Raw genomic sequence first — 26,400 nt, forward strand, 5'->3', positions numbered from 1 at the left:
GACTGACTTAGTTCACAACTCAAAACTGAACGATTGAACTTACTCAGCAAATTGAGCGAGAAATCCCCACAGCTGGCAAACACCCAGAGCTGCCAGACTATTCAACTGGTCAGATGTTCTGGTAGAAAATGTAAACAAGCGTGTGACCAGCTTTTAAAAACTGTATGATAGCTATTTCGATAAATAAAGCTGTGCGGTAAATTTAAATTACTGAGTGCGAATTTGCATTGTACTTTAAAATTAATCAATTGACTACTTTGGAGACCAAATATATTTGTTATTTCCATAATTTACGATACAGATTTGTAATTTCTAAAAAAGGGCGGGCAAAATATAAAATTAAATCAAATCCGACTCCACGCCACTATCAATATAATCTTTAAGCATAATACCACATTTGCTTGGCAGAATTCGGGTCCAGTTGTTGATGTGCAGTAGAGATCTGGGTATGGTTACCTCCACACAATCAGCTCGATGTGCTTCTACAATCCGTTTGGCCACTTCCTTTGGATCCAGTAGGCCTAAAATCGAGGGGAACTTTACTTTGGGGTACTTGCACAGCCCGGTGTTGGTCATGTAGGGGAAAATGGTGGTGACTTTTATCTGTATTTAAAGCGAATCAATAAGAATAATAGCAGATCAAAAAATTCGAACACAATCTCTATTTACTAGATCTTTGTAGGGTCCCTCACGCAGCTCCTCGTGCAAAGCCTCCATTAAACCACGTACTGCGTATTTGGTGGCACAATATGGAACCAAATTGGACAAACCCACCAGACCAGCAATAGAGGACAGACAAATAATGTGACCGCGTCCTTGTTCCTTCATTTGACCCAGAAAGGCTTGTATTGTCCAGAACTGCGAGAATACGTTGACATCAAATACACGTTGGATTTCCTCAGCCGACTGCTGTGGCAAAGGATGAGTTGGCATAATGCCCACATTGTTGACCAGCACAGTGACGGGACCAACTTCCGCCAAGACGCGTTCCGCCAGCGCTAGCACCTGTTCCCGCTTTGACACATCGCAGCTGGGAATGAAATTATAAGATTATTAAATTGAAATTGGCAGGATTTACTCTCTAAAAATATCTTCATTACATACTACATACTACTTACATACAATTCTAAATTAATTTTCGATCATATTGAGTCAGAATCAATAAAAATTTTGCAAATTATAAATTATATCAATTATCATCATCATCGAATCGAGCCTCTACAGTCCTATATATTTTTCCTATGTTTATATATGCAAGTAGTTTACCTGAAACTGTGCACTGCACCACGGTTTAATTGCTTGACCTGCTGCACAGTTTCCATGTTGTTTTGCTCATTGATGTCCACACAGACAACTGTGCTGCCCCAGCTGGCATAATGGAGGGCCAGCTCTCGACCAATGCCATGGCCAGTGCCAGTTATCTTAAATAGAAGATAAATATTTAAGATAAAATTGATTAATTATTAGACTACAATACATATTTACCAGCACAACATCCTTGCTGATATCCTTTTCCTTTTTAGACATAAACGCCTGAGCCAGGATGACAATCAGTTCGAGGAGAACGCGGCCGAACATCACAAGGAACTGCAACAGGTCCTGAATGACAGCAAATATGCGTTTGGAGGCGGTTGTTGTGCTAAAAATAGAATTAATTAAATAATTGCATTTGTATAAATTACCTTTAATTAGTCTTATAAATCGTAATGGATAAAAGAAAACAACAATATGCAAATGCACTTGTAAATTTTTTGAGGCATATTTAATTTGTCAATATGTATGCGAACTTTGAGTGCATTTTCGCATGTCCAATGTTCAAATGGTCAGCGGACTTTGCCATAATGATCATCATATCGAGCATAACGACAATGATAATGGGAACTCTCTGTACATTGAGTATTAGCAGCACCATCTCGAGTGTTGGCGATAACTCTTGGCCCAGTTTCGGGTCGCTGCTAGAACTTTGACCAATGATATGCGAATGAAGACTCGTATGATACTGACTGTCTATAATTTATTCGTATATTAAGTAACTATGAATATTGAATACTTACTGAATAATTTCACGCTCAATCATGGTGATTGCAATTTTTGTATACTTGTAGAAGAGTTTGAGCTTGTGTCTGCCCTACGGCTCATCCAAAGTCAACAAAAAGTGCTATTGAAAATATATTATAATATAAGTTTGTTATTCAATGTGAACACCAAGCCTGTAACTGCTAAAAGTGTAAAACATTTTTATTGTAATAATTTTAAAACAAGGCAAATATTTGTTGCAAGTGCTGTAACGAGTTACGAGTGTCTTCCGTATTTGCAAGTTTATTTATTTATCTTTTACTGTTGTTTATAATTTGAAGCGATTTTTTGAGTGTAGTTTAAGCGGTTTACATTTCCACAAACTTGCAACCGGCAGAAGAAAACGCTAGCGTTTTGCCTGAAGTGGAAGAGCGAGGGGAGAAAGGCAGCTGAAGCTAAAATGCAACATTTCCACTTTCGTTTTTACCGCGGAGACCGCTTAAATGAAAATTACGTGCACTTCAGTGTGGCACACACATACACACTCACACACACACAGACCACGATTACGCTGTGCCAAAAAATAAAAAGAAAAATAACAACAACAAAAAAATCGGAGGGGCCTTTTCAGTTAGACAATCAATGAGCCTACTAGACGTTTTTAGTTATAGACCCGTAAGCAGACCGTACCGAGTGACTGATAGACTCTAGTTGTAGTCTCTTTTGTTGGCGATTCTCTTGCTACCGTTTTGTTGTGGCAACTAGTTGTGCCTGCATGTTGCAACTTGCAATGGATATGGGAATGTGGAAACATGTACGTGTATGTTGCAATTGCAACGAGGTCCGCTTGAACACTTTCTAGCACTTCTTGCAACGCGGTGTATGCTTAACATTTATAATACAACTGTGCCACAATTACTTGTTGCAGTTATGCAATTGCTATTTCAATTTCTTAGCTTCGGTCGCTGCCCAGCCGAAATGCTCCGCTGCTCGCCACCAACTAACTTGAGCTGCCTGCGCGCAAAGTCAACGAAGCTTCGCAAAGCTGAGCTCCAAACACCAACAAGAGACACAGAGAGCAAGAGAGCCAGCGCACGCGAGAGTGCGAGCAAGAGCAAGAGAGTCGGGTGAGTGATCCTTGAGTGAGAGAAAAATGAAGGACGGCAGAGTTCAAAACAAACGCAAACCAGAAACGACCTTCAAACTGTCAAGTTGAAATCAAAAACAAAAGCTGTTATGCAGCTTCATTATCAGCATATTGTCTTTTCTTTTTGTTGTTCATGATTTACCGTTTGGCAACGACTGTCTGCACTATTTGTTGTTGTCCATGACTAAGCAACAGTTCGCACCCAAGTTCAAGTTCAGCAATGACAAACACAATGTACAGGTAAATTACGTTATAACGAACTGGAACGTTATGACAAAAAGTTATGGTATATATATATCAATTTATTATAAAGAAAAAGAAATTAAAGGGCGTGTTCGTTATAGAGATGTTCGACTGTTTATCAAGCTAATGAGCTGCATTCCGTTGTGCTTGAATGCAGCTCTTTTTCTGCTCGTGTCCTTCACTTTATCTCAACTTTATCTTGTTCTCTTTCTCTTCCTTTCGCTCATAAAGTAAAACAAAGGCAATGCTTTAACTGTTTAAGTTTTCTGTTGGAGAAGGTCAGTAAAGGGCCGCCGTTAATGCTTGCAAATTGAGTATACCCGACGATCGGATCGACCCGTTCACATACATAATTGGTGTCAATTTGGATTGCCCGATGCTGATCATCAGCTGTTGACAGACACAATTTGCAGAATGTTAATTAAGTGACGTGACTAAAACAATAACTGCAAGTGCACAAGTACCCAAGTAACATGTGAGAATGGTCCATTTGAGGGTAGCTCACTACCAGATAACCTGTAAACAGTAAACAGAAACAACCCAACACCAAGTGATAAATAAGTAGGCACTCATTAGGGATAGTCGACTAACTTATTTGGCAACTACTCGGAAATAGTCCAAATGCTGGCATGACTTTACGCTGTCACATTTATATTATATTAATCTAAATTCCATTTAAAATAACTACCTTAAAAGTTAAAAGACATTACAATTAATACATCCCACCAGTAATACCCTACAGTTCAGTATAAAATTATGACATATGTATGCATAAATCAAGCTTTGGCATTTATGCAAATCGTGAAGTCAAATTTGTTTTCAGCTTTTGTCTGTCACAAATCTAAGCAAACATTTTCTGTTTTTGTTTACGTGTATATTGCTGTTTTTGGTTAATTTGTCTTGAATCAATCAGAACTCAACCGGAAACACAACTCCCCCAATTCTGACTATGTAATAGGAATATTCGTATTCCCAAATGGGATTTATAACGCAACTACTGAATTAATGTTCAACCTTTATTGCTTGCCCGCCCCCTCTTATCGCTATGGTAAGCCTATATATTTCTATGACAGGACTATACTATTTGCGTGCATTAACAATCAATATTGACAAAAGCAAACTCAATTATGAGTGCGAGTTTGGGGTTTGAATGGAGTTTCAAATCGGGGGTAGATTCACTGTTGGATTTATCGTGCCTAAAAATAACTGATAAGCTCATACAATAATGATTGCATCAGATATAAATTAATTGGAATATACATACAATAATATTACATATGGACGTATTCCGAAAATATTAAAGTAATTTAAAAAAAATAAGTAGCTTGGATTTAACCTGTTTCGAAACTAATCTCCATATTTGGATACTTCTACCTGATGTAGTCTCTGAGATTGTGACTTTTAAAAATATGGTATTTTATATAAATCAGAACATTTTTAATATATTTTATAAATAACCAATTCTCTGCAGAGCATACAAATAATTTTTTTTATATTTCTAAATATATAAATTAATTTATATGTATATGTGGTAAGAATTACGAGAACAAAACAAATATAAATAAAATAAATAAAATATTTGCCTAGTACTTTTTCTAAGCTTTCTGTTGACCTTGACTTAATGTGTGCATTAACAAATTAAGTATTCTAACTTTACTGACTAAATGCTGTCAACTGTCCTTTTACGTTATTAATGTACACCTAACTTGTACACACATCAGCAGTACATAAAAATACATACATATGTAAATGAAAATGTGTGTGTAATAATTTTCAATCGTCTGCCGGTATTGCGAGGCATGCAACAACTATTTACAACAACAACAACAATTATGAAAATGCAAATGAAAAAAGTGGCAACAACAGCAATCGCAACGTGCGCGCTATGATACGTTACGTTTCGTTGTGTTGCGTTACGTACAGTGAACTGCTGTAGCCACAACGTAATCATTGCAGCCTAAAAGTCGGCTTCAGTTGTCATTGTGGAGTCAAGCGGTGAGCACTACGTAAAAGAAGAAGCGAAAAAACCGGACACAAAAATTTGAACGTGAACTAAAAATAAAAATGTGAGTGAGAATGTGTGCATTGGGGTCTGTGTGTGTGTGTTGAGCTCGTGATTTGTTTACCTGTCAAAATATTAAATAAAACTTTCGTGTTGCCAGTGCCGCATCAAATACATTTATTATTATTGTTGCTGTTGTTGTTGTAGTTGTGGTATTTGTTGCCGTTGGCATTGGCTGACGCGGAAGCGTCGTCCCTCCAACAACATCGACTTATGTCTCGTCCTGGCTTACCTTGCCTTGGCTTCATGGCGCCAGTCTGTTGTCTGTATACTACATACATACATACATTCATGTCTGTCCGGAGCCCAAGTGCAGTGTCAAAAGTCAAAGGATAAACGAGCTGAGCATGTAGGCAAAAAAAGGGGGAGAGTCGATACCAACAACAGCGTCAAGTTCACATTTCTGGCATTATTTGACAGGAAAATTGCCTCAACTTTATTTGATTGAATTCGAATTCAATACATATGCAACAGCTTTCTTTTTATTTAACCTTTAAGTTTACATTTCTCATGGTACTTTTACTCATTCTCCTTTTAAGACATTTGTTGAAATTGTGGTAACGACATGTCATTAAGTTGGCAGCACCTCAACAACGAGTGGCAGCACTATGACCCTTAACTCTAGAAAAATATTTAAAAAGTACTTTTAGTAACTTTTGTAAATTTAACACATATATATATTTTATCAATAAATCGGTCCTTTTTTTAAAGTAAAGGTTCGATTTGAAAAAAAGATTTTACATAAATGTTATACTATTTTAAATTTGCTATCTGAAATTTAATTTAGTTTGAGTTTAAAAGACTGGTTAGAAATTGGATTAAATTTTAACATTAACAACAGAGCCAATAAAAAATTGAGTTAATGGATACTTTGTAAATTTGGTTAAAACTGTAAAAAAAGTACCTATCTTTTGTAGTGGAAAGAATATTTAAGAACTCTCTGCTTTTGCTGTCAATTAATGTGATTTACATTTTTCCCAAAGGCATAGATTCCATGATTCTCTGGCCACATCAGCATGTCGTTGTCTACGGCATTAATTCCGCAGCAGCGACAGCCATGTAATCGCCAGACAGCCAGAATCTTTGCTAGAATCTTCGAGCAGCGTCATGGTTACTGGAGTTTTATGAAAAACAGAAGCATATCTCGGAACAGCTCGGCCGTTGTGGAGCACCAAGCTAATGGTATTTTGAGATGTGTAGGCCAGGTTGGCAGCTCCTTGCAGACGCAGAAGTCGCCCAGTTTTCTGGCACTGCAGCGGCAAAAGTTGTTGGCCTTGTCTACGGAGGATTATCGCATCTATCCGCAAAGCGTCGATTTGGATGCCTTCTTTGGCGAGGAACAAAAGTGCGAGAAGGTATCGGATGTTTGCCTGCTCAACGATCACTTTATCCTGGTCAAGATGCCAAATGCAGAGGAGCGTCACGTATCCAAGTCTCCTCCACCTTCAACGGATACACATAGCAAATTTGGGTCCAAGTTGCCACGCTGCTTCAAATGCAATCGTGGCAGCCGCGTTTCTCCCATTCTAGAGGAACTGGAGGACAAACAACCCACGCCAATGATCAGTCCCTGGACTTCAAGCGATGACCAAGATGTGGAGATTTTCGCCTCCAGAACGCGCATCATATCCAGCCAGAGTCAACATCAAATGCAAGCAATTGCTGTGCCTGCTTCCAGATCCTTACAGGAGACTGTAATCGTGGAGCAACCTCAACTGCTGAGAAAATCCCCGGAAACATCCTTGCAGTTGCAATTGGAGACCCTACAATCACCACCACCCCTTCAAGCTGATGCTTATCCCATAAGTCGGGGACCTTTGCATTGGTTCCTTTGGCCATTCCGTCGACGTTCTGCGTCCAGAACCAAAGCTCAACTCGCCGCTGTGCACAAAACCTACTTTGTAAGATGGAACAAACCGCCGGACACATTGTGGCATGGCTACGGCGTGGAACGCACCGAGGGGGATAAAGTAGGATTACGTCGTTGTCGCTCAGCAATCTTCTAAAGTGTTTCAAGCTAAGCTTGTGTATATTTTGTATATAATTGGAGCAAGAAAATTATAACAAATAAATTGCTATATATTTAAATAATCAACATTTCATTTGATATTCCAAATATTCGCATTAAAATAATATGTGAACAATCGTGTACAGATTACAGTTATAATAAAAGGAGGCGTAGATCTGAATACTAAACCAAAAAAGTTATGTGATTTAGAGAACAAAAGAATTCTAAAATAAAAAAACAATTAAGAATTAAAGTTCGGTTTTTTAAACTTCAAATTACATATTCAAAAATTTCCTACAATACCAAAACATTAGACAATAATGAATAAAAATATTAAATTATTGATAATGTTATAGTATCTTAAATCGTAGGTAAGCAAAGTTCCATAAGCTAATTTTATCATATCTCCAGGATCATGTCTACAAGTCGTTAATTATTTCCAGTGAAAACTGGCCCTTTCAAGAACACTTGTAAAACTATATTTCCGCATACAAAAAACATATGTAAATACATAAAAAAAGGCACCAAACGCTTTACATGCAATATAAAGTTGGTAAAAAAAAAATAAGAACTTAAACTAAGTAAATTGCAGGTCGAATGCAGATAAAGTAAAAAGTTTAACTCCTTTTTCAATGAAATTTGCACGCGTCCGTGAAGTCGACACCACGTCAGGCTACAACTACAACTACAGCTACATTGTTGTTGTGGTTGCAGTTGATGTTGTTGTTGCCACATACCGTGTAGGGGCTTCATTAGCTGCGCCACTAAGTTAGGGGCCTGCTTTCAAGGAATGTCGGGCAATGCCGTTCGTTACTCTCTAGCCGCTCTGGCCGCTAGGTGGCGCTGACTGGGCGTGCGACTAATTACGACGGCCGCAGTTTAAAAACGAACATAAAAACCATGTGCCCAAAGTGTACGAGCTCATGAGGAATATTTTAACTCCTTTAACTCCACCAACTATTGTCCAATACCTCAAGCATCGACATTTCTCTACCTCATCCCCCTGTATCTTCCCCCCTTGCCTGTTCACTCATTTGTTGCAGTCACGGGGGCGACTGCAAGTTCCGTGTGCCGCAATATACATAATAATAAAACAAAGTAAGTATGCTTAAGTCGAGAGTGATCGATTGGCAGATATCCTCGGCAAATTTAGCCAACTTATAAATACCAATAAAAGTTTCGCAAATTCTTTTTTTAATTTATTAAGTATAGAGATACTGTGCTAAAATATAGAATTGCCAAATGGAGAGAACTTCATTAGATCAATGTGCTTTGGGAATATTATTTAGACTCAGCTCTTTTAATTTTTCGTCTTACTTAGAATAATTAGAAATAATTCAAAATAATAAATTTAATAGGCCATTTCATTATGGTTTTCATTTGCAGCATAGCGACCTTTCTACCTTTCAATAAAAATTTATTAACACTTATTTGGAAATTGAATTTTATTGACAAAGGAGCACAAAGCATTTCAAACAAGGTCTATTAATTAAAGAAAAAAACGATGGATAATGCATTTGCACAAATCTATGATACCCTCTCTCAATCATTTATGGTTACAGGGTATTAAAAAATTAAAATCGTCACGCCAGGCGTCAGTGCAGTGAAGCAATCGCGGCGTGAACAAAGCTACGGCAACCCCAAAGAAGCTATATTCGTATTGTCGAGTGACCAGGCCTAGAGCCACATCTACACTTATAGTACAGCTGGAGTTGGAGCTGGAGCTGGAGCTGGAGCTGGAGCTACCTTGGCAGGCAGCAGCACTGGGTCATAATAATAAACCATTAATATTAATAGGCAGCAGCTAAATTTCAGAGCGAGGCCCTCGCGATAAGACGCCTGGAATATCGAAAATCGAAGTATGAGAAGTATATGAAAAGCGCCGTTTGCTGCTCAACATTGTTCACTTTTCACATAATACTCGAATGGTCATTGTTCTCTCATGATTGCCCTTCCACGGTCCGCTCTGCTTCGACAATTTGTCATTAATTATAATGTCAGTTGGGCACAGGTGAGCACATTAGCATTGCGCATATATTTCATTAGATGGCATAGATTCCAACAGAGTTAAACAAGTATTTTCAATTTTTACGATAAGGTAGGTAAATGTAACTTATTTGTAACGCTGAATTTATTATTATTATTATTGTTAATATTAGTTTTATAGGGTGTGAAAGGCGACTAGCAATATATACAGCCTGAGAGCAGGGTATCCTGCCTTGATAAAATTGTGAATTGATTTTTAAGTAAGCACATTAATATCTTTTTTTCAAGTAACAATGTCAGAAACATATGAAGTTCAAAAATTTCTGGTATCTTCAAAAAAAACCTCTTAACTAGGTAAAAGTCTAGTGACGAAAGTCTTTCCATGAACAGCTCCATGCAGATATTTTACACTTCTCATTTTATATCATTTTCCAGATAGTTATTATACTTATTTCATTAAAGCGAAATTATTTGTTTACAATACCATAGTAAATTTGAAACTGATAGGACAATCTGCACAAAAGTGAACTAGTGAACGGTCAGGAGAAACATATTTTAATAAAGACCTTATTTGAAAAACATAACAAGACTGAAAGTAACTTAACGTTTGTATGAGGTCCAAATCAAGTTCTATTAAAAGAGAATTTTTGAATTTCTTAGACTGAATTAGCGTAACGGTTTCAGTCCTAACTCGAATTTGCACTCAGTTTGTGGTGGAAGCGTTGAACAGAAGACACTTGCTGGGCCAAGATGCCAAAAGGAAGCTGACAAGTTGCTAACCAAACAGGAATCATAAAAGGAGCCAGCAGTCGAAGGTCCCGCCAAGCATTCCAAATCGATTACGACAATTTGCAAGATCAAAGACAGGGCTATATATCTCACTCCCTCTAGCTCTATCGCTCTATCTCTCCTTCTGCTTAGTCTGCGTATTTATTAATAAAACTCTTATAGTGAGAGAGCGAGAGAGATACAAAATAGGTAGAGAGATTGAGAGGGAAACAAGGTGAGAGATCGTCGCGAAACAGAAACAGTTGGCGGTACGACTCTGAGACTCTCGCAGCACAAAGTGTTGACAATTCCCGACCCAGGTCCGACTGCGCAACGACCTTCAGTTTGCTGTGCGCGACGAGTCCTGCAATCATCGTTAATGATGGCAATGTCCTTGTGCCTTTCAATTTGACAAATCAATTTCTGAGCTAACAGCGTGCGCTCAAAAACTCTCCGACTTGGACTTTACTCCAACTCCCGCATCCGACTTCGTATCCCGAGTCTACGCGTCTTGCCGAACCAGTGGGACAGCAAGCCGAGGACATCGACGAGAACAGAAAACTGCATGGGTCTGGAACCTGTGCACCGACAGTAGTTGGTATGACAGACCAAACCAAAATGTTTGCCAATACACTATGATAATGTTTTGAATGTGTCGTAGCGTGAGCTATTCAAATGTGATCCATTATCAGCAAAGTTAATAGGGAGAACAGTTCGTATATTGAATTTAATATATACTGGAGTCTTTGGAATAAGTAATTTCCCTGTATATATTCTTGAAATTATAAAATTAAAGAATCAAAATCTACACTGACACTAAAATATATATTTATTTTAAATTTAATAAAGTTGGTCATTGTTTGAACTCTTTTTATTTTTACAAGTTTTCCACTCAAAGCGGAATTTTTGAAATTAATTTTGTATAGTTTTTTTCTATATTGTCCCAGATCAATTGGACTCGTATCGTTCAACTTCTTCGAACCAGATAAGAAACGGGATCTAGCATAATGTAAAATTTTGTCTGTTAAACAATGTAACATTAAACGATCTATATCAATTTTCTCACTAGAATTTATGTTTTAAAATATTTTTATTTATTTATTTTTTTGATTTGAAGTATTTAATACATTAATTTAACTTACTTTATTTCAATTTGACTACTCAATTTGACTACTCAATTTTATACGAATTACATATTTTAGTTCTTTACAAAAAGAAATACATATATATTTAAGTGTATATCTGTTTCTGTAGTATTTTTAATAGAAAGAGCCAGTCTAGATTTACAACAAATTCATTCAACTTGAATACCTAAGATCTATGCACATTATCCTTGACTTAGAGACTTTCTCTGCAGCCAGTTGATGCAAACACCTCATTAGCAAGGATTATCGGCCTGTTCGACATAGACGTGAAAAGCAGTTTCCTCATTGTGCTGCAGTTATCCTGTCTACCTGACATTGACTTCGTTCCGTTTCATATCGGGTCGTGTCGGGTCGGGTTGGGTCGTGAAGTGCCGTACCGAGCTGAAAGCTAAGCCTTTTCCGATCTTAACTCTTGCCCGTAAAGGGGTTCGTGTCCGGACTGAGAGCAGCGCATGCGCTTGGGTCAGCACACAGAATGACAGAAAATAAAAGTTTATGGGCCATCGTAAAAGAGAGTCGAAAATGTTGCTTATTCCCTTTGCCTGGGAAATGAGGGTGAGCACTGTGCGCTTCCTGGCAGCAAAGGATTATTTCCGAATCTGCCTAATCCTCGAGCTGTGTCTTTGCCGTTTGTTTATGTTCTCTCCGTTTGTCAGACTGTCTGTCTTTCTGTCTGTTTGTCCTGCTCGTCAAATCCTTTCGCCACCTTACTGACCTAGCTATTGGTCCTCCTGGAAATGCAATTCGCATTCGCATAGTTTGCCAAATATTTGGGACTGCCCGATAATTTGCAGGCTAGTCAGTCGCCAGGACTCGTAAATATTTTGAGGTTTTGCGCTTCTAATGCCTAAGGCAACGCCTGATATATGTAATGTAAAATACCATTATAATTGGACCATTATCGTGGGCATTGCAACAGGTATAAGTCAAGACTTACAGCAAAACCATTTGTTATAATGGCTAAACAAAAAAAAAATAAAAAATATATAAATACAATTTCGAAATGTTAAATTATAATTTCGAATATTAAATACCCTTCTTGTATTTTCAAATAAATTAAGTTGTTTCAAAATATTTAAATATTAATAATAAAAAGATTTCTCAAGAAAACATAATTTTCTTATTCATTACACAAAAGTTTTTTTTTTATTGATAAATGTTTTAATGTTTCCGTATTTTAACAATACCCTCACATTGTACATGAAAGTGAACCCCTTTTTTTTTATTCACTTTTTATTTGCCAATATAGTTGTCCGTGACAATAAGTGACAATAATCTAAATTCCCTTTAGTAGGGTATATAAAATAAAATTAAATCTGTGGCTCATCTGCTGCTGATGTGGCTGCTACTCATATGTTAAATTATTAGTTTTCCACCTTTGTCGGCTCAACACATTGTCGGTTCATTAATCAAGACGGCGAAGCAAGTAGCCTCCGCCCATGATCTCCGACAGCTGAGACAGGACAGGAGTGTGGTACAAATACACGTAGAGAGGCTGTGAAAAGTTCATTAGACGAAAACTTTGCTGTAAAGTTCAAGTCCAAGAGTTTAAGAAATACCCGTAGTTAGCTTTCGATTGTAATTCTTTATCGCTACCGAAAATTAATGCGTAATATTTTGGATTTGTAACATTTACAAAACACATTTGTCGAACGGAGCTTTCTCGGCTACTGTACTTCTATTGGGTCGGATTGGATGGGATCGGGGTTGCTTGATGAATCAAATTTTAATTAAGTTTATTGAGTTTATTGCATTATTAGCTTGGCTGGAGATTATGAGCGACTGCTGCCTAGAGAAATCTTTGGGTGCTATTAAATTGGCATTAGACAAGCTTCAAAATTGGGCTAACCTACGAAACTCTGTCATAAGTAGGTAACCATGAGATAATCTCTATAGAAAGAAAAAAAAACTAATATTTTGTAGCACTTTGCTTCATCATGACATTGGTAAAAAGAGTTTCAAGAAAGAAAAACAAATTTTAAAAATATGATACAAATCTTTTGTTCTAAATGGATTGTGTTGTCGCAATTTGCAGACGGATTTTGCAAAAATTTGCACAGACTACCTGGAATCCCAATCGTAAGTCGATTGTAAAGTCAATATTTACTTTGGATTGTTCTCAAAGATGGTAAGACAAAATAAACACAAACATTTTTCAAAGTGAAAAACTAGATTAGAATAATATGTGCAAAGAGATAGACAAAATACTAGGGACCGTCTGCAGATGAGCTGTCTACAAGTCGAGTATGAATTCATTAATTGCCACTTGTTGCACACGTAGAACGTGTTGAGATTAGTGTTGATGCTACAGGATGAGGATGAGGAAGAGGAAAAGCTAGAAACAGACAAGGTGTGAATTTGAGGTAAATTGTTAGGGCAATTACTCAATTCGATAGAATTGATGGGCAATTAACACCTTGGTTGGAGTTTGTGCCAGTTTTGATGAGGATCTATAGCACTATCATTTAGAAAGATTTTCTTCTCTTTTTTTTTTGGGAGTTTTTGAGTGCGCATTTGGCATTCACGGACTCACAGCATGGAAGCCCTAATGTCCCGTTGAGTTTGTTGAAATCTTATGCCAAAACTTTGTTGAGATGTCCATGGAATGCGCTGCTACTTAAGGGTTCTAATGTTCCCAGCATTCGCATCGCATTTGGCAAGCTGCGCTTTTCACTTCGTATCGAGATTTTCCGAAATCACGCTGGGAACAGAAGCGTGTCAAGGTCTAGACTTTAGAGCTACTGAATGGACACAGCATGACATGCCAGTTCCAGGGAGTACTACATATTCACAAATGAGGAACTCATCTATTGTATAAATTAGAATATTTATTTTCAACTTAAAATATAGATCTTAGAACTACACATATAGACTATAGTCAGATACTCATCAAGGTAGTATTGGTATAGTTAAATGCTCTTACGATTATAGTATATAGATGGGAACCACTTAGGGCTAGTATAGTGTACATGAATCTTTGGCGACGTCAATCAAAAGGTCAGAGGTCTGCTGGGCTCTTGCACCGGCTCCTGATCCTAGTACCAGGAGTGGTAGAACGGCTGTGGCGGCATCGTTGTGTAGTTCATCTTGGAGGGCGATGAAAAGGCAGCTGCTGCGGCGGCGGCATTGAAGTTCTGTGGCATGAAGTGCGTCGAGGATGTGGGGGGATAATGTGGCGTCGCATATTGCGGATGATGCGCATGGGGATGTGCATGTGGATGATGAGGATGGTGGGAGTGCGAGTGCGTCGTTGCCGTGGGATAAGGCGCATATTGTCCAGCTGAATGTTGATACGGATGGAACATCTGGTGAGCTGCCGAGGCAGAGACTGACAGCTCCAGAGCATTGCTCGTGGAGCTGGTAGAGTTAAGGGAATCCTCCGGCGAGAGCGGTGCATTGGGACGCATGCTCTGCATGTTGGAGCTCCAGCTGCTGTAGATCTGGGGCTGTGCGGCGACAGCTGCCTCCACCTTGAGGGCGGCCGATAGCTCCTCGCTGTCGGCACTGGCATTGGCCAAGGATTGCGCCGGCTCGTTAGCACCCACCACTGCTGACAGGCTGTTGGGTGTGGGCGGCAGCTGGCCAAAGCCCGAGGAGATGGACTCATTGGGACTCTCGTTACGTGGCATTGTCTGATGCGGCTCAGATTCAGTGCTGTACACGGAGCCCAATTGCGTCTCATAGTGATGGGACAGTTCGGTTGCCAAATTGCCATGACCATGGGCAATGGGATTGGAGTGGGAATTGGAGTTGGAATTGGAGTTGGTAGCCGAGCTGGGCATGATGTAGCTGGCAGTGCTGGCTGCGGCGGCGGGACTATAGAACTGATGATGATGCGGCGGCGGCGTGTTGGCCGAGTTCAAGGGGGACAGATTGCTGGCAACGGAACTGACTGGAGCGGGATTGCTGTAGAAGTCATACTGATGCTGATAGGCAGCAGCGGTAGCTGGATCCATGCTCGGCGGCATGGCCATCATCGAAAGTGGCGTCAGATGAGAGCTGGTCACACTGTTGCCGCTGATCGCGGTTGGCGCTGGGACGCTGCTGCCGGCAACGGAAGTGTGCTGCTTGCGGAGACGAGCTCGTCGATTGCTGAACCACACCTGGATGCGTGCTTCGGTGAGATTGGTGCGCTGAGCCAGCTCCTCGCGTGTGAAGATGTCCGGATATTGGGTGCGCTCAAAGGCACGTTCCAGCTCCTCCAGCTGGGAGGCCGAGAATGTGGTGCGACAGCGACGTTGCTTACGCTTCAGTGCGATTCCTGGTTCGCTTTCACAGTCCGAGATGTCCTCGTCAGAGGGTTTGTTATGGCCATGTCCGGAATTCGATCCGGATGGATCGGAGCTGCATGAGCTGGACGACGGCTTGGTTACATCGTTATCGGAGGTAGCGTCACGGCCGCGCAGCAGGCGCGATATAGCTGACACCGACGGCACCATGCTGCGATCACAGATGCCCTCGCGGATGAGCTTGTCGCGTATCTCCCACGAGAAGATGCTCGGATTGCTGCGCCTGTACTCCTCAATGCGATTCTCAATATCTGGCGTGGCAATGCGCGGCTTGGACCCACCAATCACTCCCGGCCGTATCGAGCCCGTCTCCTGATAGCGATTCAGTATTTTGGACACACAGCCGTGGGAGACACGCAATTGTCGGGAAATTACACATGGTCTGATGCCATCGGCGGCCATCTCCACAATCTTTAGGCGTATGTTATTGGGCAATGGGCGTCCGTTGATGAATACTCCACCTAGCTGATTCAGTCGTCCTTGGCCGCTGTTCATGTCTGTGTGGGAATAGGAGAATAGAAAGTTAGCCTTGCTTTTCCAATTTTCCACTAGGTAGACAGACAGCGCGTGTCCTTTTTCCGCTTGTGCCACTTGATTTACGGCACCTCGAACAATTGACTTCCCGGTAAGAAACGCAGCGAAGGTCGCTACTAATGATCTTTATTTGATGCCTTGGCCTTGGCCCTTGGGACACTTACCTTGCATTGCTGTATATCCATTGAAGAAGGGTCTGTGCATGGCGGCGGCAAATGCGGTAACGGTCATAGTTCACAGCCCCAACGGCAACTTCAACGTCAACGGCGACGGCGACAGCGAAAGCGAAGGCGAATTCGCAACTTCACGATATCGATAGCAAATCAAATATATATTACAATATTGTTACACAATTTGTTTAGTTACAGTTTCATAAGCGAACGGTACTTATTAATCAATTCGTTTTAGTTGCAAGTTTCGAAAGCACAAAGACAACGACAACGACGACAAAGGCGACGAAAACGGAGACGACGAAGTTGTATGTCTTTCTCGTTGCGCAGTCTGTGTCTAACTAACTTCAACCGAGCAGCGTCGTGCAAGATCGTTGCCTTTCTGTGAAGACGTCGACGGCAGCAGCAGCGGCAGCAGAAGCACTAACAATGTTAACAACAACAGCAACAGTCAATATGTCAGCCATTGTAGCAGGTAAACAACACGCGGACCAATCGCAGCGCTTGTAGTTGTTGCCTCTCGCTTGCACTTGCGCTTGATCATAGGCTTGGCACTTACGATTGCCGTCATCTTTCGCTAGGGGGCGTCATTGGCAGCGCCATCAGTGGGCCAATGAAAGCGTCTGGCTCCAATAACCTTGACTTTGGAGCCCAAAATAAAGTCTTTATCCTTTTGACCCAATTTTCAAGTGTCGTGTGAGCAACGTGTTAATCGAATTAAATATTGAATGGAACGCAAAATGTAATTGAGTATGCATTAAATAGTTTACAAGCGTAATATATCCTTTATTGATACCACATTAGTGCTCAATTATCATTCATTCAATATAAATAGTAAAATACTACAACGCTTACAGTGCAGTTCCACACAGCGTCCTGAACTATACAAACGATGTAAAAGTTTGGCAAATAAATAAATATTTTAGTTTAATTTGAAGGATTAAGTAGTCGGGCTAAATCTAAAATGTGCTCTAAATCGAATTTAATATTTGTATTTTAAAGAACGACCATGTGGAACAGTCATGAAATTCTAAAAAAACAAAGAAAGAAAATACCTTTTAAACTTTATTGCTGAAAAATTAATTAAGTTTTTAAGTTTATCAGGGGAATTAAAGATATAGTGGCTGAAATCTGCCAAGTCTTCTTGTGGCGGATATAATAATTGTGTTAACTATAATTTTAAAATATTTACCAATATTACTTCAGCATTTTTTATATTTCATGATTTTCATACTTTTCTTAAAAGAATCTTAAGTATTTATTCAAAATTGCTTCTGCTCTTAACTTAAAACCGCTCTAAATAAAAAAACAAATGAAGTATTAGCCCTTTTTAGACCATACCATATCCTTGTCACGCTTAACCATTATACGGTGGTGCTGCTGGTGCTCGTCTCATAGTGGTGGAGCCGGTTTTGTAGCGTTTACGGGTCAGTGAGCAGTGTGAGTTTGATTAATTGTCAAATTTCACGCAACGAATATCCGACCGCAGAAAACAAAGAGCCGCAAAGGCGCGATAGAAAAGAAAGCCAATAGAAAGCACCCATTGAGCAGTACCACATGATAAAGAGAGCGCCAAGAGGTGGAATTAATGATGTCGATGGCAGAAGGTAAACGCCAGCGCGGAAATTGGAATTCTCGTAATGCTGCCATATCAGATATCAGGAGGTCGTGACGAAACGCTGCATCCTGAACCGCTAGCAAGGACAACGGAGGCCGCAATCCAACAATAGCTGGGTTTCTACTGCTCGGTACGGCTGCCCGTTGGGTTTTTGGTAAAGCAAACCCAACGGGAACTAGTAAGTAAGACATTTTCGCCTTGCTGGATAACGATCGTGACCTTGAAACGCTGTTGACCTTGCAAAGATTGGCACACATAGTGGAACCACTTATGCAACTCCTACGCTTGGATCTCTGACAATCCAATAAGGGTGTTAGCATTTTTTCGGATATCGATTGATGCTCGTTGATTTCGCAATTTGCGTTAACAATGAGTGCTGAAAGGCAACTCATATAACGCTAATTTCGCGCTATCAACAGGGCAAATGTCAGGCATCAAAATCCTCACGGTTCGAAGACAACAACAAGAAGAACTTCAACAGCAATGGACTGGAAACAGTAGGAGGCAGCGGTACCATAAACGTGACGAGCAACATCGTCACATTTCCCCGAAAAGCCAAGTCTGGATGAATAAAGAGTGCTAAAAGACTTTTTATGATGCCACCTACGGCGCTATGAATGAATATCATCTCTGCTAGCGCAAGTTTCGCCAGACGGCGTACCTGGCACAGCACCCGAAGGTGTACCAGGGCCTCAGCTACATTGCGTGCGTCCTCATTCTGCGCAAACAAATAGTCCTTTAATCGATTGGAGTGGAGTGTATTCAAATATGCTCTCTGTCTATCTTTCTATCTCTCTCTTCTGTTCTCGCTTGCCTGTTGTCACGCCCTATACCCCCAACACCCACACACCTGTTTATGGTCCATTCTTAATTAAGTTAGTCGTGGTTGCACCACGCTTGCTTTCCACAAATTCACAAACATTGTTAAATTGTTTTCCACATCTCTATCTCGTTCCCTCCCGTGCAATTGATTCGCTTTGGGCTAACGTAATGTCGCCTCTTGTCACACACACACACTCACACACACTCAATGGAACGGCCTTGATTGTCTCGCTCCCCTTCCCTTAACTCCTGCTTATGTCTTTATCAGTCGATTTAGACATTTTCTATTGTTGTTCACGCTGATCTTGCGGCCATGTAACAAATTTCCATATAACACAGAACAAGCTGTGCCTCTTGAAATGATCACCGCATGTGGAGCACCAAAGTAGTGCGAGTGAGACGAAAATAAATAAAAATATTAATAATATTTAAATAATACACAAATGCATATTCTATTTTCATAATTACAAATCCTCTTTGTAATACAATATATAAAAAATTTAATTTTGAAAATTGTTAAAAAAAAAAATTTATTTTAGTTTTCAGCTTCTGCAGAAGCTTTCCGTACATAAGTTTGTTGTAGTCCTGTTTTAATACTTTTAATTTTGGAAAAAAAATTCTTATTTCAATTACAATTTATAAATTAACTTACACTTGGCTTGTTATTTCATATCCAAATAGGTGAGCCGCATGTCAATAAGCTCAGAATTGACAAGTTAAAGGTAGGAAATTTCGATTTTCTCCTTAATTATAAAAAATAATACAAAGGAGATACATATTTTTCAAATTAACTACAATACTGGATATATGTTTATGATACAAAACTTTTAATTTTTCTAGATTTAAAATAAGATCACATAAATTAAGATTGAAAGAAAATATATTTTGATAACAATAGATTATTAAATGCATCTGTTTAACAGGAAATTATCATGTTTTAAGAAAGTCAATGAGAAGCAGAGCTGAACCATAAAACTTACTGAAAGTCGCTTGTAAAGTAATCAATGGGGGCATTCTGCAGGTAATTTTGATCACAAATTATGTTACATGATTACTACTTTCTTGCATTCGGCGGAATCAAAAAGTATTGTAAAAATAGTGTGATACGTGAATCTTATTTAACAGGCAGTTATCATTTCTCGATCAACTAATATTTATAATTCATAATACAATAAGTTAATATTCTTTCGAAAATGCTAATATTTGAGGCTTAGAAACTTTTAAAATTCTTTTTGGACTACTTTACTCTTTAAAATCAGTTGTGAGATGAGAAAGGTAGAAATAAGGCTCTGGTAGCGGGCGTATATTGACTTTTCGTCTAATCCGCAGTAAGTTTTAGTAAATACGAGTCACAATATGCAAAAGCAGTTGCTGCCCCCGGGTTGCAGTTGCAGACCAACAGCAGGCGAATCTGAATTTTCCAAGCAACAGGAGCAGACTTAAGGGGCGATCGTAAAACGAAATCCTCGCTAAAGCATGCAAACAAATAGAAACAAACAGCGAGATTAGAGGGAAAGTCGCACAGATCCCCAGATTGTCGATCCTCAGTTGACTTTTTCAAATATTTGGCAAAAGTTTTCAGAGATTGAGCTGCGTCGGGGCACGATTATAGCGGCTAATCGCATTACAGTCCAACGTTTTATTGATCAACATTTGTAAATGATTTGGCATGGCTGCATATTGGGTTGGTCCGTCAACGAGTTAAACCGGGTGGCGTCGTCAGGTAGCCGGTAGCTGAGATGCGGCTTAACACAGTTAACGCCCATCGAGGGCTTTCCCGATTCCGATCCCGATGTAGCTGTCCCACTCCCACTCCCACTTTGACATTTACTTCGCGTCGTCGGCGATCAGCAGCAAGGCGAATGCGATTAGTCCTTAACCCTTGCTTGGCCATTGGACTTGCTTAGCGGGTGTCAGGTCGCAATGTGTTTAGTTTGGCTAATTGAAGGCATTAGTTGTTTGTGGGTCACGAGCTGGTTTCCCCGGAAATCCATTGTCTACAAATTAGCATATTTTATATTTCGATTGAAAGGTAAGCTCTGCCAAAAGGTGCTTCCAAGTGTCTGCCCACAAAACACAAAGCCAAATGCATAATCCAACGGTTTGCCGCAAACTCAAAGTGTCGGTTAGTGGAACTACATATAGTCACATTTCGACACGCCCAGTCAACCAACCAGACCAGATGACTACGACGACGCATTGTCTGCCAAGCTGTTGTCCATTCGCACATTCGTCATTAGCACAAAAAATATAAAGTAGGGAGGCGAATGAATGGGGGAGCAGGAGGCCGTTGGAAGGAGCTGCTGCCACATACACCCACTTTTACAAAACTCATTAGCCGAAGCTGCAACAAACATCCCAATCGAGTGGTGACTGCTAAACGCTGTCGGTACGATCAGAGGCCAACAAATTGATCATTAAACAGAAGGCGCAACGGGTCCACATTGCGGCAACACCAACAGCAACACCAACAGCAACACCAACAACAATAGCATCAACAGCATCAGGCTGAAATCAAACATCTGGAGGCAACGTCACAGGTCGTTCACGCTTCGACCCGCAGGGCAGGGAGCATCATCAAACATGCTGCAAGGCAAATGGAACAAGTTAAGAATGCTATAGACAAGTTCACTGCTATAACATACCCGTTACTCATTTAAAATATGCATTAATCGTATATATACTGCATACATTTAGTTGTTTAATATCCTAACAACCGTTAAATCCGATCTTGATGTGATTAAGCAGTATGACTAACTATAAAAATTGGTAATTTGTCCCACAAAACAGAGAGTACAATATTTCACTATTAGGAGACCTGACAAAAATTTGAAAACACTCTGATGTCCGCAAAGATAATAGGAGAATAAGCACCGAATTTCAAATCTATTATTATTATAATTTAAAAAAATATTTATAAGAAATAATTGAAAATAAAAGACAAACCAATGAAAATTCTATTTTAACATTTTAAAATCTTCTGGATCTAGCAAAAATTTTTCTAAAATGGTAACAGTTCACATAGTGTAACTGGAAGACGTTTTATTAAAACACGGAGTACTCAGATAAGTCTGTCTGCCAAATCTGGTAGCTCTAGCTCTTATAATCTCTGATACCCAATGTTCTCATACGGTGCAAAAAAAACAATATACCCGTGTACTTCAACAACAACGGGTATAAATACACGGGGTCCTAGAAGAAAGTGATGAGACGGCCGAGCAAGCAACCAACCAACGATCTTCTGTCAGTGGCAAACAAGATTAATTTGTTTTCTTGACTGACTGAGAGGTTCCACTTCCAGCAAACAACAAACAATAAACAACCTGTTGCCTGGCTCTAGTGTGATTTTGTAATTGCTATTGCTCTGATCGAGCGATCGACCGATCATCAACTATTCATCATCAGAGCTATTGATGTGGTTCAAGACATGTCCAAGAAGAGCAGCTCTTAAAAGTAGGTGGCGTTTTTCTCACATTCACAGCAATGGACGCGGCGCTCTTCTCGATCTTTGCCGGCGTTTTGTACATTAGCAACGCTTTGTATCGGATGTATGCGAATTTAAATAAAACTATTCAGTAACTTCATTAATCAAAGCTACGCCTGCGTTTTGAAGATGCATTACGAATTCTCAAATGATATTGATACTTAATTTACGCTTCGCTTGCTTAAGCTTACGTCATGTTGTGTTGCATTACGATATCGATAAGTAATTGAGCTTACGTCAAATTGTGATGTCAATTTTATCGATATATGTACCAATGCCAACGTTATAAACCGTTATCTTTGTGCAAATTAACGGCGACAAATATTATGATTTCATAGTTCACATTAAAGTCTTCAATAATCTAACATATTTCATCATAGAGAGGGTATCAAAACTCTATGTGATATTTCTTTAAAGACATTTAGATTTAGTTTTCTGATGCTAATATTCAGGGAATAACACCGTAACCGGTATCGGAACCGTTAACCGAAACTATCCGTTTAATTTTTAGTACCGGACATGCAACCGTAACTGAAATTAATTCTCTTTCAAGAACCGAAAACCGATACGCTTGTACCGGTACGGTTGTGGTAAAGTTGCTAGGTCAAAGAGTTGACAAACTTCCAACTGTCATAACTTGATGAAAACTGATTTTAATGCCATTTTGATCATGGTTTGGCCTCTATTTTCATTCTGTATTCAAATTTTGTTAATTTAGAAAATTTTATGACTTTTCGACTTCGAAAAAATTCAAATTTTTAAATCTCAAGTTTTTACTATTAATTAACCCTTCAGTTTCTTGTAAAAAATCATGTCAAAATTAAGAAATAGTCTGACTTGTAAAGTTGCTAGACAGAGGCCTAAGGAACTTCGTAATGTCAAACTGGTAAAACTGTACCGATTTTCAAGCGGAATGTCATTTTGATCATGGTTTGGCCTCTTTATTTATTCTGTATTTAAATTTTCTTCATTTTAATTTTTCGACTATCGAAGCCATGGTTCCATGTTGATGGTAAGGCTCCCCCCTTTGAAATTTTGAAAATTTCAAGTTTTAAATCTCAAGTTTTTACTTTTAAAGAACTCCTTATATCGTTATTAGTATTAAACACTTTAAACTTGATTCTGTGGCCTTTCATTTTCTTGTAAAATATCATGTCAAAATTAAGAAATATTTTGATTTGTAAAGTTACTAGATCAGAGCCTTAGGCAACTTCGAACAGTCATAACTTTGGCAAAACTGTACCAATTTTTAAGTGGAATGTCATATTGATCAAGGTTTGGCCTCTTTATTTATTCTGTATTTAAATTTTCTTTATTTTGAAAATTTTCTTATTTTTCGTGTATGGAAGCCATGGTTCCATGTTGATGGTAAGGCTCCCCGCTTTGAAATTTTGAAGATTCTAACTTAAATCGTTAATAGTATAAAACGACACATCAAACTTACTTTTGGAAGTGTTAAAAGCGAACTTAAAATAATAAGTTTGTACTCTGATTTAAAATCTGCAAACTTGATCAGATTTTGAGATCGTTTGTACGCTATTCATAATTGTTGTATTGAGTATAATACATAATAAATAAATTTAAAAGATATATCATAAAAGTAGTCAATATTTCAAGACTACAGTATGTATACTTAATAAGTGACGTTACTTTCGTTCTTATTGAAGTTTAACTGCTTTTTATGAATAATTTACTTGCAGTAAATAGCTGGGCAACAATCTGTAAGCTCTTTAAAATTGTACATACAAAATTGACAATTCAAATTGATCATCTGACATTAAACCCAACCCACAAAATAAAAAAAGAAGTTACCGTGTCAAATTAGGAGGCTGTCCCAAACACACAGACACACACATACACTTAATATCCGCTTAATCATTCAGAACATTGCGGCAAAGGCGACCCACATTATCAGTGGGATGCATGCTGGCTGGAGCTGGGCAACCCTCCCTTTCTCCCTGCCTTCCCCTCAAGGCGGAGGCAGACGCGAAGTCTCATTTGCATGTTGATGTTGAGCGTTAAGCGCTTTGATGGGAAGTGCGTGAAAAACTCACAAGGCGTTGCCTCATTGCCCATAAGGAAATGTGGAATTGGGAGAGGGGGAAGGGGAAGGGGGCAACATTTGTTTGATTTCAAAAGAAAACTACTGTCACAGTGTTCCAGGAAATCTTGTCAAGTGCTGTAATCGCAATTGGCAACGGTCGCCTATCAAAAGAGATTGAAAGAACGATCCTCGATTTGGCACACGCAGCACAATTGAGGCTTCAATGGTGGGCATATAAGACCACAATCATTGGCATTCGCGAGGAACAATCGCAGTTCCATTATGGAATGATCTATAGAGCGAAGGTTGTAAAAATTCGCTGTTCTCTTCTTCGCTAGAAGGATGTGTAAGGTTGATCATCGAAAAAAGTTGTTCGGACGATCAGTGACCGTGAAATCGCAGCATTCTCGACAAAATGATATATGGATGGTTCACAACAAAGTTTCCCAATAACAACAAGGAATAGAAGTGAAACGCCAGTAAAGGACATGCATTTTATGGCCGTCAAATAGGGACTACATAGTCCTGCACATGGTTCCGTTTTGTTTTATACTTCTTAAGAAAATTTGCGTGCGCTACGTTTTGGTCCCAGGTAAGTTTCATATTTACTTCTCTCGATCAACGGTTTATGACAAGGACTCAGACTCGATGAGTCCATTTAAAAATTGTGTCAAAAAAGATCGAGCTCTATTTAACTTGGACAAACATTGTTTTGAGAAAGGGTTTTTACGTTTTCGACTTTTGTTTTGACTTCTTGACTTGTTCCGTTTAAGTTCCATGAAAAACGTTCGGTTTGATTTTTCATTTGCTTACAGAAAATAAATACATTTATTGAATGAGAAATAAAAATGCCTCAGATTTGAAATGGAGTAAATTTACTGAAATTTTCACCAATTTATGCCATATCTTTTTTAAGGTAGACTCCGCCTACCACGTATATTCATGGAATACACCCACCCCTAAAGATAAGGCCCAAAACTTAAAGCAAACACGGCGTGCCGAATGAGAATTTGAATTCGTCTTGCTCTTTTGGTAAACGGTGCGGTTAAAACAGAAAACGGCAAACCAAATGTCCAAATAGCCAAATCAACCATATGAGATTGCGTTAAGGACTTGAAAAACATTGCAGGGTTCCTTCTAATTTGACCTTGAGGAAGCAGCAGTTGCACAGACTCCCTACCGAAGTCCATATGTACGATCTGTAGTACTGGGTGTACCGTTCTGGTTTCGGAATTTGTCTCGCATTAAACGGCCCCTCACTGCTCTGTCCTGTAGTATGTGCGGTTTAAGTTTTGGTCGCAGTTTGGTCGCCGATCTTCATGTCTGCACAGCAAGGTGCATGACCTTAGTGTGTTTGTGTTTCGCAGAACGACCATAAATATTTTGGGTGATTATTTTAGATAATCTTCACCTAATGTCCTTGGATTGTTTTCATTTTCATCACCTCCAGGTTTTTGTACAAGACAACTCAATAACTTAAGTTTGTATGCGAAAAGAACCTTTAATAACTAATATATTCGCACTATAAGCTAAGAAATAATAATAATTGATGTATCCAAATATAAAAATAGACATTAAAATCATTTATATATTTTTTAAGTTATCAAGAAATAAAAAATCTTAAATATCTAACTATTTTTCATATCTCGTTATATCTTATTGGGTAAATTTATTAATAATAATAAATAAATTTTTATTGCCTTTAATTTTGTTTAAGTTTAAATTTCATAGGGTGATCTAATTATTTGACAAGGGAACTTAACGATTTTGTCTACTACCCGACCGCCACAATCTTTCGATTGGCGCCATGTCGCTAGATTTAGCGATAAATTAAAATGTAGGTATTGCAAATATCAAAATGCCATAACTTTGCAATAAATTAATAATTTTAAGAAAATTTAAATTTCGAAATTACATAAGGTTAAGGAAAACATTTTAATAAAGATTTGAGGCTTTTCATACCAAGGGAAGAGAAGTTACAAATTTAGTCCTAAAAAATATATTAAGTAATGAAGAACATTCTAACAAAAATTTAAAAATTCTACCTACAGAATTAAGGAATTG

At 38.9% G+C, this 26,400-nt stretch overlaps 3 protein-coding genes across 3 annotated transcripts; 1 reads left to right on the forward strand and 2 right to left on the reverse strand.

Moving 5' to 3' along the window:
- Window positions 1-253: 253 nt before the first annotated feature.
- LOC117781698 (epidermal retinol dehydrogenase 2) lies at window positions 254-3,075 on the reverse strand. The gene is made up of 6 exons (XM_034618505.1): window positions 2,936-3,075; window positions 2,055-2,158; window positions 1,486-1,639; window positions 1,267-1,421; window positions 670-1,030; window positions 254-603 (listed from the first exon to the last, which is right to left on the reverse strand). The coding sequence occupies exons 2-6, from the start codon at window positions 2,075-2,077 to the stop codon at window positions 340-342; spliced, it is 957 nt and encodes a 318-aa protein (XP_034474396.1). The 5' UTR covers window positions 2,078-2,158; window positions 2,936-3,075; the 3' UTR covers window positions 254-339.
- A 3,396-nt stretch (window positions 3,076-6,471) lies between these two features.
- LOC117781927 lies at window positions 6,472-7,536 on the forward strand. The gene has a single exon (XM_034618811.1). The coding sequence runs from the start codon at window positions 6,485-6,487 to the stop codon at window positions 7,472-7,474; it is 990 nt and encodes a 329-aa protein (XP_034474702.1). The 5' UTR covers window positions 6,472-6,484; the 3' UTR covers window positions 7,475-7,536.
- A 6,647-nt stretch (window positions 7,537-14,183) lies between these two features.
- LOC117781926 (segmentation protein paired) lies at window positions 14,184-16,502 on the reverse strand. The gene is made up of 2 exons (XM_034618810.1): window positions 16,363-16,502; window positions 14,184-16,161 (listed from the first exon to the last, which is right to left on the reverse strand). The coding sequence occupies exons 1-2, from the start codon at window positions 16,427-16,429 to the stop codon at window positions 14,411-14,413; spliced, it is 1,818 nt and encodes a 605-aa protein (XP_034474701.1). The 5' UTR covers window positions 16,430-16,502; the 3' UTR covers window positions 14,184-14,410.
- Window positions 16,503-26,400: the final 9,898 nt, after the last annotated feature.

This window comes from Drosophila innubila, assembly GCF_004354385.1.
Source record: "Drosophila innubila isolate TH190305 chromosome 2L unlocalized genomic scaffold, UK_Dinn_1.0 4_B_2L, whole genome shotgun sequence".
NCBI lineage: Eukaryota > Metazoa > Arthropoda > Insecta > Diptera > Drosophilidae > Drosophila > Drosophila innubila.